Source organism: Benincasa hispida, chromosome 8 (assembly GCF_027475165.1).
Source record: "Benincasa hispida cultivar pf3 chromosome 8, pf3_genome.v1.1, whole genome shotgun sequence".
NCBI lineage: Eukaryota > Viridiplantae > Streptophyta > Magnoliopsida > Cucurbitales > Cucurbitaceae > Benincasa > Benincasa hispida.
Window position 1 is genome coordinate 13206731 of NC_143485.1, and position 19787 is coordinate 13226517.

Consider the following 19787-nt stretch of genomic DNA (forward strand, 5'->3'; position numbering starts at 1 on the left):
GTAGGACTATTAGATTAAATATTACTTACAAATAAGATGAAGCTAAACACATGTAAATTAAGAAGCACAAACGAAGACACAGACACTAGTCTAGACATAATGTTTTGTTAAATACATTAATTGATTCAAATGTGTTGAGTCCAAGAAAATGTGAGTATCTCATAGGACAAGATCACGTGGCCACATAGCCAAAGCTGAAGTGTCTGTATGCCATAACTTGTCAACAAATTAAACTTTTGAGAACTGGGTGATCTTTGAAGACTAATCTGAGTGTTGGGGCCCTTTTAAAGTGCTAGAGCAGTAGTGTTGGTTGTTTCCTGTCCAATAGAAAATTCGGGTTAGTCTTGAATTCCTGATGGGATGAGTAGAAAAGTATAGTATTAGACTGAATTTTGAGATTTGTTATTGTTGACATGAGTAAGTGGAAAGTTTTGAGGTACATGTTGAGAATAGTACTTTTCAGGTGAAAACAGCCGACACTGGTTATATGTCTCGTAGATTGATCAAGGCACTGGAGGACTTATCAATTCATTATGACAGCTCTGTACGGAATGCTGGTGGATGTATAGTTCAATTTTGTTATGGAGATGATGGAATGGATCCAGCACAAATGGAAGGAAAAAGTGGAGCACCTTTGAATTTTGAGCGGCTGTTTCTGAAAGCCAAGGTTTGGAAGCATATCTCAGATGCTACATTTTTCCTTTTCTGCAAGGTTGTTACATTTTGGATATCAACATGGTAAAAGTATCATTTTTGTGTTTACAGGCTACATGTCCAACTGATGGTAACAAAATCCTGTCTCCATCAGAATTTTCCAAGACGGTAGAAGACAGGCTCTCAAAACATGATGCTACTCCTGAGTGTGGTTGCTCTCCAGCATTTATCGGTTCTCTTAAGACTTTCCTGAACAAATACGTTGAGGCACAAAAAAAATCATGGAGCATGACACTGTTGGCAGATAATGAATTAGATATAGGCAAAAGGATCATTGGTAGTTCTGACAATGACAATATTATGATTCGGAATAAGGTAGTCCAGAACATAGCTGGTGTCACACACAGACAACTTCAGGTAGTTTTATAATTTTGCATAGTTTTCTTCATTATTGTCACTTCGTGTTCTACCAAGGAGTAGTTTATCAGATTGTACCTTGGGTCTTCAAATATAAATTCATTAAATAGTCTACTTTGGCTGTAAAAGTCGGCATCTTTCATCAAATTCTTTTACATGTTACATCATATAATAGTATTCTTGATAGGAAAGATTATAATGTCTTCTCTTTGGCTGGAAATTACTTTTGATATGGGATAATTATAGATCAATCCTAGAAATATTTACTATTATTACTTATTAGTAACTGGCGTTTTATCATAGGTTTTCTTGGACACGTGCTTGTCCCGCTACCATACCAAAAAAATAGAAGCTGGAACTGCCATTGGTGCCATTGGAGCTCAAAGTATTGGAGAACCTGGGACACAAATGACATTAAAAACATTTCATTTTGCAGGAGTTGCTAGCATGAGTATCCTTCGGTTCTTTTTTCTTTTTCCATGTTGGTTTCAACAATAACGTATTCTATACAATATTTGGGGGGTCCTTGGATATTATTAGTTTTTCTTGTGATCTTTTAACCTGTTGATAGACGTTACACTTGGTGTTCCACGTATCAAAGAAATTATAAATGGAGCCAAAAGGATCAGCACTCCAATTGTCACTGCAGCACTTACGCATGATGATAATGTCAATATTGCCCGGATGGTAAAAGCTCGAATTGAGAAAACAAATCTAGGACAGGTATATAATTTAACTTGGACTATGCCTTTTTACTCTGGTATTATGCTTTTTCCTTTTTAATTCGTCATTTAGAGACCAAGCCAGTAATCAAATATGTATAATATCTTCATTTTTTTTTTATAAGAAACAACAATAGGGTTAAGACCCCGTCAGAAACCAAAAGACAGCCTAAGGACAAGGGGTTGAGAAGATCTCTCCCCAAAGTACTAATGAAGAAGAGCCTTCCCAATTGTTAAAAATCATTAAAAAGCTACATTGACAAAAGAATTTGGTGTGATTTGTACAAATGCGTTCAAGTTTAATTAACTAATCTTTTATTAAAAGAAATATTGTTTAAGTCTGAACTTAAACTTGCAATACAAAGGGTTGGGTGGAAATAAAATTCCATGTAGGGGGGTTTCATGTTTTGTTTTGAGTTTCGGTTTTGATTTTTCTTTTTTTGTAATTATTCTCTAGGTAACATCTTACTTAGCTGGAAACCCTTTCTTTTGGGACTTGTTTTTGTGGGCTTCTTTTTTTGTATGTCGTTGTATTCTTTCATTCTTTCTCAATAAAAGTTGTTGATTTAATAAAAAAATAATAATAAATAAAATAAAATCATGTAGGGGTTTGGGTGCTTGGTATAAAATTCTTGGGATGGGTGCTTGGTGTTCTCTTTCCAAGCTTTTTCTTGATTTTTCTGTCAAGATTTATGTTTGAATTGGAGTCCTTTTATTTTCTAGGTTTAGTTTTTGGTCTTGTGTTCGGATCTTTTGGACTTTTTTTGGTAGAGTTTATTGTCTTTACTGTATGTCTCATTGTATTTTGAGCATTAGGATCTTTTCATTATATCAATGAAATGTTGTGTTTCCTTTTTTTTTTTTTAAAAAAAAAACACATGGATTTGGAAGAGTGTTTGGTATAAAAACAAAGGATAAAAAAACTCTCAAATGATTTTATTATCTCCAAAATACTGACCAACCTGTTATTTATAGGCATGGGTTAAAAACAAACTTTTGACTACCTGTAAATAAAAGGTAGTTGGTTAAGGTCTATTAGTTACAACACCTAAAAACTAACCAACTAACTAAACATTCTTATAACTGATACATCATATTCCTCCCCCTTACAAAAAACTTGTCCTTGAGTTGTCTTGCCTAAACAAGAAAAATCTAAAAGAATTATTAAAGGATCAGTAAGCGGGCATATCAACTAGGTTGACACCCCCTTAGCACTATCATCATATCCACTATCGTTTTAAGTTGCCATGTCAAAGTCATCTGGGACATGAATCACATGATAAGGATGCAAGTCTGCTACGTTGAACACTGGATTGGTGTGTAAATTTGGAGGCAATTCCAAACGATAGGCATTAGAACCATATGCTCGAAGGACTTTGAAAGGATCGAGCTTTCTGTTTTTTAGTTTATTATAGGTGCCAGTCGGGAATCTGTTTTTTTCGAAGATGAACCATAACCAAATCCCCTATTTAAAATTGTTGGAGTCGTAGATGTGTGTCAGCTGCCTTTTTGTATGAAGTGTTTGCTTTCTCGATGTTTGCTTGTACTTCTTGATGGAGTTGGACAATCTTGTCAGCCATTTCTTCAATATCGCTGTTAGGATCAACAGAAGAAGGAAGTTGAGAGAGATGAACATTTAAAGAGGGAAGTTTAGTATATACAATTTCAAATGGACACTTCCCTGTAGATCTGTTCTTGATAAAGTTGAAGGCAAATTCAGCTTGTGCAAGCACTAAATCCAATTGTTTTGGATGTTCTCCACATAGGCAGCTTATTAAATTGCCCAAAGTCCTATTAGTAACCTTAGTTTGACCGTCTGTTCGAGGGTGACTGGTAGTGTTGTATTTAAGGGAAGTATGGAACTTTCGCCTAAGTGTTTTCCAAAAATGATTAAGAAATTTTACATCTCTATCTGAAATGATAATTTTTGGGATGCCATGAAGTCGAACTATGTCCCTGAAAAATAATTTAGCTATGTATACAACATCATGAATTTTTTTACACGGTATAAAGTGACTCATTTTATTGAACCTGTCTACAATTACCATTACCAATTCATGTCCCCTTTGAGTTTTTGGTAGTCCAAGGACAAAGTCCATAGACAAATCCTCCCATATAGAAGTTGGAGTGGGTAAAGGTGTGTAGAGATCGACATTAGTAGATGTTCCTTTCGCAGTTTGGCAAACGAAACATCTTTTGACAAAGTTTTGTACATCACCATCACATTTTAATTGGGGCCAAAAGAACCAAGTTGAAAGAAGGTCAATCGTTTTAGAAATACCAAAGTGACCAGCTAGGCCTCCAAAATGGAGATCTTTTATTAGAGATTCCCGAAGTGAAGTACTAGGGGTACACAAGCGGTCATTTTTTAACAGAAAATTATAAAAAAATGTGGAAGTCACCGGAGTTAATATTATTAGAGCATTTGTACCAAATCTCTTGAAAGTCGGGGTCACTTGGATATAGATCAGGGATACGGTGAAAGGCAGTAACCTCACTAGCTAGGATAGTTAATAGTTCTCCCTTTCTACTTAATGCATCTACTGCATTGTTGTCTTTACCAGCTTGGTGGCGGATAAAAAAGTCTAACCTTTGTAGAAACGAGAGCCATCTAGCATGCATCCTGCTAATTTGTTATTGAGATTGAAGATACTTCAAAGAAAAATGATCAATAAGTAAAATAAATTCCTTATAAAGTAAATAATGCTCCCATTGTTTGTTGATCCATATCGTATCATTGTATTCTGAGCATTAGTCTCCCTTCATTTTCTTAATGAATAAAGAGACTTGTTTCCTTTTAAAAAAATAATGCTCCCATTGTTTAAGAGCTCTCACGAGGGCATATAATTTGTTCATATGTGCTCCAATTTTGTTTTGGAGGACTTAGTTTTTCACTTAAATATTCAATAGGGTGACGATTTTGGGATAAAACTGCTCCTATTCCTATGCCACATGCGTCGATTGCCTCTTGAAAAGGTAAGGTAAATTCAGGGAGTTTGAGCACAGGACTATGGCTTAAGAGGTGTTTGATTTCCTTAAAACTATATGCCTGTTCTGTGCCCCATTTGAAGTTGTTTTTGCGTAAGCAGACTGTTAAGGGAGCTGTCACACTACTAAAACTTTTAATGAATTTCCTATAGAAGGATGCTAGAACTAAGAAAGATGGGATTTGTTTAATTGTTGATGGGGTTGGCCAACTAGAAATGGCTTCTACCTTCTTTGGATCAACTTTGATTCCGTTCTTTCCCATTATAAATCCTAGAAAAGAAATTTCATGAACCAAAAACACACATTTTTTTATGTTTAAGTAGAATTGATTTTTGGATAAAGTGGAAAAAATAGTGTGTAAATGGTTCAAGTGCTCCTGAACAGTCTTACTAAAAATAAGTATGTCATCAAAATAAAGAACAACAAATTTATTGAGGAAAGGAAGAAAAACCTTGTTCATTAGGCACATGAATGTACTCGGAGTGTTTGAGAAGCCAAATGGCATGACAAGCCATTCAAATAGACCTTCATTTGTTTTGAAGGTTGTTCTCCATTCATCGCCAGGTTTTATACGAATTTGATGATAAACCACTGTGAAGATCCAATTTAGAAAAGATGTTAGCACCTCCGAGTTGTTCAAGAAGGTTCCTAATCCGAGGAATTGGAAATCTGTATTTTATTGTGGTTTTGTTGATGGCCCTACTATCAACACACATCCACCAACTACCATCCTAATTTGGTGTGAGTAATGTTGGGACTGCACAAGGGCTAATACTAGGTTGGATGAAGCCTTTGTGGAGCAAATCTTGAATATGATAATGCAAGATTTTATATTCTGCCGAGCTCATTTTGTAATGCGCCAAGTGAGGTAAAGAGGCTCTCAGAATGAAATCTATTTGGTGTTGGATGTCCTGGAGGGGGGGTAATTGAGTTGGAGTGTCACTAATATTTGGAAATTCCTCAAATAGTTGTTGTACTGTGGCAGGTAATGGTTTTGTAGAAATTATTTCTTCCTATCCTTTCACTACTAAACCCCAGACCATGTCTTCCTTTTGTCTGATAAATTGTTTGCCATTTAAGACACAAGATAGCTGACTTTTAGGCTCCTTTGTAGCATTTGTTGTGACTGGTTTATGAAGTGGAAGGAGAATTATTTTCCTCCCATGCCAAGAGAATTCATGTGTTGTCACAGCCCTTGTGGATTGCTTGCAAGTCGTATTGCCAAGGCCGTCTGAGGAGGATGTGACAAACGCCCATATCCAAAACATTGTAGACTATTTGATTTTAATTGTTGTTGCCAATAGATAATTGAATGGTGCAAGTATGAGAAACCGGTGCTTCTCCCCCTTTCTTAATCCAATTCACTTTATATGGGCGCAGGTGTGGTTCTAATGGGAGATTGAGGGTTTGAACAAGTTTTTTGGAAACCACATTCTCGGAGCTACCACTGTCAATTATGACATTACATACCTTTCCTTTTACTGTGCATCTTGTTTTGAACAAGGAGTGTTGTTGAGAGTTTGGTTCACCCATTGGTGTAAGGAAAATTCTTTGAATAACACATCTGGCTCCAAGAAATTTGTTTCCTCCACTTCATCATCTAAGGTGTAATCGGGTGCATCTTCTTCTTCCACCACTGCTATTGTTCGACGATCTGGGCAGTTATTGGACAAATGCCCTGTTTTTCCACATCTAAAGCACTTTCCAAAAGTTGGACGACCATAAGGATTAATTTGCTTCTTTGTGTTTTCACTTTGACCTTGATCTTTGTTGTTGGATGTCTCTACCTCTTCCAATTTCGAAGTACTCCCCTGAGATTGGTTGGTTTGAATCCTTATCATTGGAGAAGTGTTTTTCCTAGCATTAATGGCTATAGAATCCCATTGATTTCTTCTATTAATTCTCTTATTTTGAGAATCATTCATTTCTTCCCCCGTCTCGACTAAAGAAATGACATCAGAAAGAAACCCCAAAGATTGAATCTTGACCTTTTCTTTAATGTCTGCACATAGCCCTCCAATGAATCTTGCGATGAGGTGTTGCTCATTTTCAGGTAGATTAGTTCATGCACCTAGCCAATGAAAATCTCAGGTCTTTCCCTGACGCAAGTTTTGATACTGATTATACAGAAACTGCTCATAATTTGTACGCAAGAATCTTTCCTTCATTAGTCGTTTCAACCTCTCCCAACTTGTGAGGATTCTTCCCATTTTGATACCTATTTACTTCCAATTGCTCCCACCAAGCTGAAGCACCACCACGAAATTTCAAAACCACCAGCTGAACTTTCTTATGTTATGGAGTATTAGCATTTTTGAAGAAGTTTTCAACATTCTTGATCCACTCCAAGAAGTCTTCTATGTATCTTTTCCCATTAAACGTGGGAATATCATTTTGCTCTATATTCTTTCTGTTCTTGATGTTGGTGTCCCCCAGCCCTCCAACGCCTTAAGTGTTCTTCATTTTCTCCTTCTTCTTCGGTTGAAGAGTCACTGTACTGCCGCTGTCTTCTTTGGAAATTAAGCATTCTTGGCTGAAAATTTGGCATTCTTGGTCGTTCTTGTTGTAATGCAGGCTAATATTGAATGTTTCTTGGTTGATTCCCAAGTCGAACATTGGGGTTTTGTCTTTCTTGAGGGGGATTGTTGATTCTTGCATTATTTTCTTGGTTTTGTGGTTGTTGTCTAATCATTTGTAGCTCCTCTTCTATTTCATCAACTTTTGTCATCAGTCTTTCCATCATTCTTTGAAGACCACCAATGGATTCTTCCATGGACTGCATGCGTCTTGTTAAAGTTCTTGGTGATTGGGCAGTGGAACTCCCCGCTTAATTGTTTGTGGCTTTGGAATCATTGCCATTGGTAGGCTTTTTCCCTGCCATCAGCTCCCAGAATTCTGCTATGATACCAAATGGTGTAAAACCAAAGGATAGGAAAATTCTCAATAATTTTATCATCTCCAAAATACTGACCCAACCTATTATTTATAGGCATGGGTTAAAAACAAACTGTTTTACAAAGACTACCTGTAAATAAAATTTACAGGTAGTTGGTTAAGGTCTATTAGTTACAACACCTAAAAATTAACTAACTAAACATTCTTATAACTGATACATCAGTGTTTTTTAATGAATGGACGACAATTAGGATATTTATAAGGTGGACGATAGTTAGGATAGCATCTCCCCAAAAATAGTTGGGACTTTGGAGTTTTAGAGGTCGTTAGTGCTCTAGAAAATTCTAGCAAGTGTCCGTTTTCTCTTTCAGCAATTCTATTTTTGTTGAGGATTGACAAGACAAGTGTTTAAGTGAAGCATCCCCTTTTCTTTTAGAAAATTGCTTAAAGTGGTAATTATTTAGAGACTCTTGAATGGGCTTCCTTGTCTCATTTGCTATTATCTGTCAGATTTTGTTCTGCTCCTGATTCTTGGATCTGTCTTATTGATCATTATTCAGTTTCTGTTAAATCTCTTATGGATGATTTGTTGGGTACGGAAGAGCCTCTTGTGAAGGATTTATATTGTCATTTGGGTGGATCATTTCCTTAAGAAAATAAAAATTTTCTTATGGGAGCTTAGTCTTGGTGCTGCCTATACTGTTGATTGTCTTTAACGTCGCATGCCCTACATGTCTATCTCTTTGTCTCATATGTCAAAACAATTCAGAATCCTATGCTCATCTTTTTATTCGTTGTTCTTTTGACTCTCGGTTTAGGCATATTATATTGGATGCTTTTGGTTGGACTATGGTCTATTCTAATAGTATGTGGTCTGTTCTAATAGTATGTTTGACATTCTTGCTTCTCTTTTGGTGGGTCATCCTTTTCATTATCAAAGAAGACAGTTTGGTTGGCGATTATTTGGGCTTTCTTTTGGACTTTATAGAGTGAGCGCAACAAACGTCGTTTTAGGAACTCTTGTTCGGTTTTTGATAGTTTTATGGACTTAGTTTTGTCTCCTGCTTTGTATTGGTGCAAGAATAAGCACCCTTTTAAACACTTTAGTCTTTCATACTTAGTTTCCAATTAGAAATCTCTATTGTAATATTTCATTTTATCAATGGAATAATTCTTTTCTAAAAAAAAGAAATAGTCCATGGCGTTGGCAGAATGAAGGATTTGAATGTGTATCAAAGAGGGCTTGAATCATGGTATAGAAAATTTCGAAAACATTAGTAACCTCATAGTTTTCTTTCATTAAAAACAACCATGTAAGTCTAGTGTGGTCATCTTCGTGTTAAAGTGCAAGGCGCACCACAAGGGTAGAAGTGACAAAAAGGCGACTCCTGGATGAAGGAAGACACAATGAATAAATAAAATAACATATATACACAAAGCATAAATTTATTTACATATAGTCACATTCCATGTCAAAGCCTTAAAGATTAACACTAAATGGTAATCCAAATGTCAAAAACATTAATTAATAATCAAGTCAACAAAAATGAACAGAAAAAAAAGAGTAAAACATCATGACTAATCTGATGTTTTTACCATGACTTTGGTGGGCTCTGAGGTGGGACCTTCCCAACTTCGTATCTTGGGCATCCTTTGGGAAATTACTCGAGGCATCTTTCTTTTTGGAGTCTAGTGGAAGATAAAGTGAGATAGTGGTTAGCTTCTTGGAAGAGAAGTTTCTTCTCAAAAACGAGGGAGACTACCTTAATTTGCTTGGTTTTGAGTGGTATCTCCATCTACTTTTTCTCTCTTTTTAGAGCTCCTAGTGTGGTGTGTAAGATTCTAATAGACGCTTATGAGGGATTTTCTGTGTGAAGGTGAGGAGGAAGGCAAAAAAACTCATTTGGTTAACTGGAAGATCATTGATAAACTTGGGGTGGGTTTATTTATTTATTTATATTTTTGTGTGTGCGAAAAGGAAACATAACTTTTCATTGAAATGATGAAAAGAGAGTAATGGTCAAGATGCAAAGATTTAAAAATAAGACAACAAATCCTTGTTCAACCATGAAGTTTTATATATGGAAGACATACAAGAGGATCTATTTTTTCTCGTTTTGCATGCAAAACAGTTTTTCCCAATATATCACAAGAATATTTGATTCATGGGGAACTTCAGAAGATTAGTTGAATAATTAACTTTCAACTTAATGGTTACTGCTATATCGTGGATGAGAGGTTCATGGCCACTTGAATATCTATAACACTTTAATAGTTTTATTTTTACTACAAGGAGAGGGACGGAATTTTTTTTTGTTTTATATTCTGGAATCAAATCAAGTATTTTCCTTCCCCAGTTTGTGGTGACTGGTGGGGCCTATTGGTTTTCATCTTTACTGATCTTTCCTGGTGTCTATATTGATTAGATTGCAAAATGCATACAAATTGTAATGAGTTCCAGATCAGCTTTAATAGAAATCAAACTTGACATGGAAAAAATCAGAGATGCAGAACTATACGTAGATGCCAATGTTGTCAAACAAGCAATTCTCGTTACTCCAAAACTCAAACTGAAGCATGAGGTGAGCTAAATTATTTGATTCTTTTACTTGTTTGACCAATTTCAATTTCACTTTATCTCAAATACCACATTGTTTCGCAGCATATTAATGTTTTGGATGATAGAAAGTTGCGAGTTCTTCCTCAAGACACAGATAGGAGTAAACTACATTTTAATCTACACTTTCTTAAAAACATGCTTCCTGGAGTTGTTGTAAAGGTGAGAGCCTACTAAAATTTTTTTAATCAGTATAGACCAATGTTTTGTTTTATTTGTTCTTTTAACGTTTTGGAGATGCATAACAAACTTTATTGGATGTCAGGGTATAAAAACTGTAGGGCGTGCCGTCATCAAAGAGGAAAAAGATAAAGCAAGGAACGCCAAAAAGTTCAGTTTGTTGGTTGAAGGGTTAGTTTATGACTTTTTCCTGCTTCAAATTTGGTTAGTTGTACTTGTTTTAATTCAATAAACACTGACCAAAATCTGTTAAATAAAAATAAATAAATTAAAGTGACTAGAACTATCTCGCCTGCTAATTTTTACGTCAAGATAATTGTCTTGCATTTGTACCTTTGTGAAGCTAGATGTTCACGATAAAGTATTTTCCATTTGGGGAAGCGTTGTGTTCATAGACTTGGCCTCTTAAGTTCTGCTATAGATATAGTATTCTTGTTGAACACACTGGTTCTTAAATATTATGATGTGGCAGGATCAAAGTAAATTATGGTATCTTGGTTAAATTCTTTATTGATTAGGATTAGTATTAATTTTCTTTATTGATTAGGATTATGATTAGTTTCCCTGGGTTATTAGAATTAGGATTGGTGTCTTTGAATAATTAGGACTAAGATTAGTTTGTTTTATAATTCTCTATAAATAGAAAAATCGTCTTCTTGTATTTATAACTTTTAATTGATAATAAAGACTTTGATTTGATTCTTGGAGATTTCTCTCATTTTATCTTCCAAGTTACATCATATTAAACAAGGGATTTGAAGTTGGCTAGTAGGGTGTTAGACTTTCTTTTTTCCTTTACCTTTTCTTCTTTGGTGTATGAGTCCTGCCTAAACGAATTGTAGAAGATGAAGGGATCATACCCTTTATCTTCGTGTACATATTGCTATGATTGTTTTCACAGAATTTTGAATGATTTTAAACTTTTTTTTTTTAATAGAAAACTATTTCATTGATTGAATGAAATATCTCAGGATAATCCGTAGGTACAAAAGGGCCCATATTATAGGGAGTATAAAAGATGTTTCCCATTTGTAGTAAGGAAAGATAAACTATAGCTTTTTAAAGTAGGTACATCTTTACGCCAAACAGAAAAAGTAAAGATAGTAGATTCAATGATGTCTTCGGTAGTCTTGCTCTTCTTTTTTGTTTTCCTAAAAGATTCTTGCATTTCTTTCATCCCGTATCTTCCATAGAGAAGCACAAATAATGCAAATCCACAATCTCTCTTTAGTATCTTTGAAAGGCAGATCGATGAATAATAGTTGGAACCAATTCTGTGTGTCGTTAGGGAAAGCCAGGGACCAATTGAAAGCTTTGAAAAAAGTTGACTTTATGCCTTTTGTAAAGGGGCAATCAAAGAATAAGTGCTGGACAGATTCATTGTTTGTTTGGCAGAGGCAACACCAGGATGGGATTTTATACCTATTATTAGTTTTAATCATCCAAAATCAAATCATTTGAAATTAAAATTTGTTTTTACCTTAAAACATTTCAGACAAAAATGGTTGAGATCTTGTGATTTTAAAATGTTTTAAAGTTTATTAGTTATTACTAATTTAACATTGGATTAGTTTTTCATTCATAAATATGACTGAAAAGGAAATGATTCATTATATTAATAAATAGAGAAGAGCTAAGGCTCATAGTACAAGAGAGTTATACAATGAGCAAAATGGAAATACAAGTCTTCTAAAAGGATCAGGAGGTGCACCCGGACGTCTCAACTAGGTTGACACTCCCTTAGCAGCCTCATCACTTCCAAATAAATTATGACTGAAAGAGGATGCTATTGTAATGTTTTATTGTTTGCACACCCAGAGCAAAGAATATAATTATTTAAAATCATGTGATTTAACATTATTGCTTATGCTTTCTATTCCAGATTGGGGGTTATTGAAATGAAAACCTTATTTGCTACAATTGAGTCTGGAGGGCTAGTTTTTGGTTGTATAAAACTGAAATTGAGGGGTCTTGTCTAAGTTTAGTTGATTTGTGGAACTCGGACGGAAATTTGATCTTTATGCATTGCATCGTTGATGAGCAGTACTTAATTCAACTAATGGTAATAGTCTTATGTGGACTTGTTGAAAAAGTCCCTGCCGTTTGTAGTTGTAATTTCAATGGATCTTTAAGGTTCTACTTTGACCTCGCAATATGTACCTCCTTCTCTTTCACCATAGTGGCCCCACTCCACTGCCCTTTTTAGCCCAATTCCTACTTTGCTAGTAATTACTATATGTAACCTTTGTACTCTCAAATCTACAATCCACAGAAGTTATTGTTATGCTGTTGATGGGTTTTGTTATCATCTGTACTATTGATAAGAGAAGGCATCTTCTCTTTTTAAGTGCAATTTATGATATCTTCTAAATTATGATACTGTTTTTGATATTGTTAATTTTCTATTGTCTACATGGTTCTTAGTAGCCTTCTTACTTCCAATAACTACGGAGCAAAGGGTACGATGATTTATATATATATATACATACATATTTTAAAAATGGAAATAAACTTTTCATTGATATAATGGTAATCTATATATATGTTATCTTTTATCAGAACGGGACTTCAAGCTGTTATGGGCACTGAGGGAGTTGATGGGTGTAACACAAAGAGTAATCACATCATTGAAGTGCAACAAGTACTTGGCATTGAAGCTGCAAGGAAATGTATTATTGAAGAGATCAAATATACCATGGAAAGTCATGGAATGAGCATAGACATACGTCATATGATGCTTTTAGGAGATTTGATGACATTCAGGGTAAGTAAGTTGTGTTGGGTTACAAAACATTCACGTGCGTTGTGTATAAGTTGAGGCAATTAAATATTTTGGCTGCGTGACAGGGTGAAGTTCTTGGAATCACAAGATTTGGCATTCAAAAAATGGATAAAAGTGTACTGATGCTTGCTTCATTTGAGAAAACCGCGGATCATCTTTTTAATGCTTCTGTGAATGGAAGGGATGACAAAATTGAAGGAGTTAGTGAATGCGTAATCATGGGTATACCAATGCCGCTAGGCACTGGCATGTTAAAAGTCAGACAAAGGTATGAATCTCCTCCTTATGGGACAGAGCTAAATTAATTTTATTGTGGTAAAATGTTAACTATGTTGTTCACCAACCATTCTGTACTTTAACCTGAATTCCATTTTAGTAACCCCAAGGGTTCTATTATTATTAGGGGAAAATACCTCTTAGTCCCAAGGTTTTGGCCTTTTGAGTCTAGTTTCTATTTGGTCTTTGGTTTTCAAAATGTTATACTTCTAGTCTTAAGTTTTGAGTTTGGTTTCAATTTAGTCCATGAGTCTCAAAATGTTACAATTTTATCTTTGAGATTTGAGTTTGTTTCAATTTTGTTCTTAAGTTTCAAGATTTCCATTTTTTAAAAAAAGAAGACATCTTTTCATTGATAAAATGAAAAGAGACTAATGCTCAAAGATACAATAATTTTTTTTTGGAGGGAGCTCAAAGATACAATAATCTTCAAGAGGATGAAGGAAATGCAAAAAAACAAAAGGAGAAAAAAAATACTATTGAGATACAAAGAGGAGAAGACATCAAAAAGCAAACTCTTAAAACCTAATAAACCTCCTCCATAAAGGAAAGAAAAACTAGAGAGCACAGAAATTAAAAAGTCAAGGCCGACAGAAATCCGATCAGCCGACGAGGTAAGAAGTCCAATAAGGCTGGAAGTGCGAGGATCAAACCATAAAACAACTTCTAAATTGACACTTCCAAGAATACAACTACTAAGAGAAAAAAACACTTCTTCAAGACAACAATTAAGGCTTGAGCGCATAAACACAAGAAATCCATAAAAATAGTTCAATTCCTAGACCAAACAACCAAACGACCAAGCTATGCTTTAACTGAAGGAGAACAAGGAGGGATTGATTCCATCTGAAAACCACATTTTTCAATCAAAGCGGAGAGCTTGGCATGAATTATGGGTGACAATTCGACTTGAACATTTTCACCATTAAAAAAAAGCTCTTTTTTTTAATTATTTTTTTTTCCGTTAGCGGATTTTGCTCATCAAGTTCAAATAAAGTATCAAAACCATCGGCAAAGTAAACCTTTGTAGTATCCTCAACAAAAGCAACTTGTGCTAGAGAATCCAAATATCCTCACTACTTAAACTAACATCTGAACCACCATTAGAATCGTAACCAGAAGGAGTGTCTTTAGGAGATGGATGACTATAAACTCTTTTTACAAAAGAAATATCTTATCTCGAAACTTTAATGACTGATCGGCTAAAGATCGAACTATAAGGCAAAGGATGTGGATTGTCTATCGCTTGTGAATCAGCTAGTAGGAGACATGTACAAGATTCCTCCAAAATATCTGAATTGAACTCAAAATGTTCTTTTGTGGATTCAAAATGTTCTTTTGTGGATGACTACTACTTTTTTGTCTGACTATAAGAAAGAGAATAATAAGAAAATGGAGAACTTTCAATGTTCACATTCAAGATTTGAACTTTCATTGTGCCTCCTGACAAAAAAGACTTAAAAGAGCAATAAAGAGGATCTAAACATTCAAGATTTCCACTTTTTAACCTTAAATTTGAATTTAATGTCTATTAATTAATTTAAAGAATTATAATTAATCTTCACCTTTTTATCATTATTAAAATAAATTTGAAATTTTGCTCCAGAATTATTATAAATTAATTAATTGACATTAATGCCAAATACTGAAAGTGAGTATTACGTGAAAAATTTGGAAGTTAAAAGTGTAAATTTTGGAATTTAAGGACCAAATTGAAACAAAACTCAAGTTGTAAGGGTAAAATTGTAACATTTTGATCTTTAGGACTAAATTGAAATCAAATTCAGAACTTGATTGAAAATGTAACATTTTGAAATCTATGGACCAAATGGAAACTAGACCTAAAACTTAGGAACTAAAAATGTATTTTTTTTTTTTTTTTTTTTTATTATTTTTGAGAGTTGATATCATTGGCAATGTCTTATTTAATGTCACGACATCCTAAATTGAAGTTCAAACATTGTGATATCCAGAGTGAGTGAGATTTTTCATATGTTGAAGCTAATCGAGCTTTATTTTTAACAGAGTTTCTTTGCCACAACAATTGCATTATGGACCACCTGCAATTCTAGCTTGAGTTCATCGACATCGAGTATGATTTGGTCGAGTTGCATGGCCTTTCAGGTGCAGTGTATTTTATATAATATAATGTAGAAATTAAAACGATTTATTTTTGTTTTGCTCAGTTTCAAAGAGTTACTTGGTTTAGCAAACTCTTACTATTTTGTTTTTTGCAATCAGGAATTGATGGCTTTCGGCTTTTTCAAGTTGAGGTTTGTATATAGTTTGAGTTTTGGTTTGTATTCGACTTATGAGCAAATAGTTAACATATTACCCTATCAAACTAGTGTTGTGGTAGGGCAAAATTTTGACATTATTAATTATGTCTTGAGGTGCGAGAGATAGATAATGGTAACTGTTGATAGTGTGTGTGTGTGTGTTTTTTTTTTTTTTTGAAATTTGTTATTAATTATTAATAATAAGTTTATGATTACTGATTTTGGTAAACTCATATCTGTCAGTTTGGACACATTGTCCATGTTTGAATTTGTTTTTCCTTAATTCCAAATTTCAAGTTTAGTCGAATTTAACCTACATTAAAATTTATTATTTGAACTTGAATGGTGATGCAATTCATCTAGTTTTGTCCGTATGATTACTGCATAATATTGTGCCGTGAATCAGAGTTCAAAGTAATATAAAATTAGGGCATGTTTGGGAAATCCTAAAATAGTTAAAATTATTTCTAAATTACTATGAAATAAGTTTTTGATCCGCTATTAATTTTGATGTGAAAATTACTTTTAAAAGTAAAATTTTTTATCTAAAACTAATTTGAGTGATTCATTAAGAGTGATTCTAAAAATGACAAAATGATTGTGATGATTTTAAAATCTTTCTAAACACAGTACATCTAATTAGAATTTTGATGATTACAAACCATTATCTTGGTTTTATAGCCAATAACTTATGTTGGGGCATATGACAAAGTTCTATTTATAAATAAATAGTATTTATAGCTCTGTTTTTTTTTTTTTTATCATATTGATTTTATGAAATTTGTATTTTGCTCTATCTTTTCCATTTTGAATTTATCTATGTATGTAAAACTAAATGACAAGATTATGTTAACAATGGAGGTGAAAAATAGTAAAAACCAAACTACACTTGAGATTGAGAAAAGGTAAATATGGTAATCAAGGAAGATAATAAGCATGAATTTAACTCATAATGAATGTAGGAAGAGAAAAATACTTCATTGAAATGAATGTCATGATTACAAAGTAGCCAAAGAAATAATAAGAATAGAAAAAGTAAACACTAGCTAAAAGACTCAGAAATTTTCTCTAAGCTATCTCGTTTCTGCCTTCATCAAGGAGAATCGAGTTTTTACAATTCCAACTCTCATTTAGGTTGGTTGTTGAAATAAGGTATGAGCAAAATCATAGGGCTCTCGCTCCTTGAGTGGCTTCCATGGTTTTTCTTTTTCTTCTCGAATTATAGCTTTTATAAACCTCAAATAGAGCTGTGCATGCTTTGCAATTCCCAAATAGAGCTATGCATGCTTTGCAGTTGCAACTGGGCAGTTTCGCGAATTTTGCACAAAACCATGAAAAATACTTGAAGTACTTCAAAAATGACTCTTTTTTACACTTAATTTAGTTCATTTAACACATCATAGGAGAAAATACGTGCTCGAGTTTAGAGCCAAATAGCCATTGTAAACAAGAGTTATCAAATGGGATTTGGAGTTCTAACCTTAAATTTGGAGTATGCCCAAATTTGATAACAAATTCTCGTGGTAATTTGATTCAAATGAAATGTGAGGTTCATCCAACTTTTGACTTTTGATTTAAAGCTAGAGTAATTTGAGCTTGTCATATAAGTTGATTTGAAACAAATTGCACAGTTGATCATAATTTGATTTAAATGTCAATTCAAACCACGATATTAAGATAAATTATACTGAATTTGAGAATGCACGATTAATTTCCATAAAAACTCGAACAAATGCACGACTAATTTCCACAAAAACTCGACCAACTCTCGCCAAAGTGAAGGGAGTTCAATTGATATACAAATGTATTAGCGACCAAAAAGTCTATTTGAATCTCCCTACTCCTGTTGGATTAAAGAAAACAACACTTGCAAATATCATCCTACAACAACGCTTTCAAATATCATCCTACATAGAATTTCTATGTAAATTAAGGGAAAAGGGGTGTTTGGTTTTTATTGAAAATTAACAAATTTAAACAAAAAGGCAAATTACAAACGCAGGTGAAATGGGAAAGGCAAATTACAAACCCAGGTGAAATGGGCAATTTTACCAAACTCCCAATTTAATGACATGGCCTTACTTTGTTGATGCCCTAATTTCGACAGAGGAAACACACATGACCTTCACGTGATATCAATAATGAGTTTATTTGAAGGGAAAAAGAGTGTGGCCTGTAAAAGAGAAAACTTGTACACCAATTTGGCATACAAACTCCGATACTTAAATCAGATAGTAAAAGAATGTAGAAGCTATGGAGTTTGAGAGTAGGATTCAAGTTACAATGTATAGAGTTATAATGATGTAATTATAGAGGAGGTTCACCTAGGTCTTCTTCTCCCTTGATCAGATCCTATGTAGGATTCTTGGGCTTGGGGGCATGCCGGGAGAACCCTGTGCAAAAGTTCGGCTTCTCGGCCTTGAAAGTCGAGGCTGATGGAGAGTTGGCCCCAAAGGTCTGACTCTTCTCCCTTTGTCTGTCATGATCTTGTCTTGGTTATGGTCCCATTTTTTTTTCTTATTTATTAGATTTATCTTTTTGGTCCAAAATTACCCATAACACAATCAATTGTAAATTCGATCACGGGCTTATGAAAAATAAATAACTTTGCCAATTCAAGAACTTAGACAACTTGCTTGGAAAAGTTGCAATAACAAAGGGTCTACTTGGTAGGAAATTTTAAAAAACATATATTAAAAAATAATGAATTTAATGGAAACATATGGTGTGTTTAGTTTAACATTCCGAAAAAATTGAAGTATTTGACAATCACTCAAAATAACATTTGAAATATTTTTAAAGTGTATTTTAAACCATTTTGATCAAAAGACTTTAAATAAAAATAATTTTTTTGAAAAACACTTTTTTATCTAGTTAATCCAAACAAGGCTAAAGTTGTATTTTACGTTTTAAGACATGTATTTGGTAACATATTAAGAAAGTAGATTGTAATTTAAATAATATTTAAAATGTGTTTGAAACTAATCTATAAAATATAAAATCAATCGTAGTTGCCCTCTAAATATTAGTTGACAATAAACTATTATATTTATGAAAATGTTTTATGTTAAAACAATTTGTATAATTATTATTTTGTAATATTATATAATTTTTAATACTTTGCATAATACGTATTTTAACTTTTTAAAAAATGAATTGAGTTTATAACATGACATATTGTATTTGTATATATTTTTATCTTTGTTTAATATAATTTTACACTTTAAAATTTAAAATTCAAATTTGGATACAACGAAAACATAAAAATATTAGTTGACAATAAACTAATATTAAATTATTTATGAACATGTTTATGTTAAAAAAATTTGTATAATATTTTTTAGTTTATAATACATTACATAATACATATTTTAGTTATAAAAAAATGATTTGAGTTTATAACATGACATATTGTATTTGTGAATGTTTTTATCTTTATTTAATACAAGTTTACATTTTAAAATTTTAAATTCAAATTTGAATACAATGAAAACATAAAAAAAGATTAGTCAACAATCAACTAATATTAAATTATTTATGAGCATGTTTATGTTTTTAAAAAATTGTATAATATTATTTAATTTATAATACATCAAATAATATATATTTTAATGATAAAGAAATGAATTGAATTTATAACGTGACATACTTTATTTCTAAACAATTTTTTTATTTAATATAATTATGAACTTTAAAATTTAATCCATTTCTAACTCTTATTACCTTTTCGTCTTTAATCAAAAGGTAATCAATATTTAATTTTTCTCTTAATTGATTTTGGGAATGGTAGAAATTTATAGTTATAGGTTCAGGTCACCAAAGAGTTTCTAATTTTCAAGGTTTTAGGGTTTTCATATTACAGTGAAAGACATGAATGGCATATTTTTTTTTTTTTTAAGATTTTTACATATATATATATATATATATATATATATATTTATATTTACAAAGCTCCTTTAATAATAGAGATTGAAAAT

At 33.0% G+C, this 19787-nt stretch overlaps 1 protein-coding gene across 2 annotated transcripts in view; it reads left to right on the forward strand.

Annotated features, from left to right (window-relative positions):
- Positions 1 to 16039, forward strand: part of NRPC1 (nuclear RNA polymerase C1) — a 46620-nt gene extending 30581 nt beyond the window's left edge. The window contains exons 18-28 of one of the 2 annotated variants that reach the window (XR_016531199.1): positions 464 to 667; positions 766 to 1071; positions 1375 to 1522; positions 1643 to 1794; positions 10180 to 10258; positions 10339 to 10455; positions 10559 to 10644; positions 13033 to 13237; positions 13321 to 13523; positions 15557 to 15655; positions 15773 to 16039. Coding sequence is in view for 1 of the 2 variants with exons in the window: in XM_039038390.2 (XP_038894318.1) it covers positions 464 to 667; positions 766 to 1071; positions 1375 to 1522; positions 1643 to 1794; positions 10103 to 10258; positions 10339 to 10455; positions 10559 to 10644; positions 13033 to 13237; positions 13321 to 13523; positions 15557 to 15608 (1629 nt within the window). In the remaining variant the exon portion in view is untranslated. Of the gene's footprint in view, positions 1 to 463; positions 668 to 765; positions 1072 to 1374; positions 1523 to 1642; positions 1795 to 10102; positions 10259 to 10338; positions 10456 to 10558; positions 10645 to 13032; positions 13238 to 13320; positions 13524 to 15556; positions 15656 to 15772 lie in introns of both variants that reach the window. The other variant, XM_039038390.2, reaches the window with a different exon arrangement.
- Positions 16040 to 19787: the final 3748 nt, after the last annotated feature.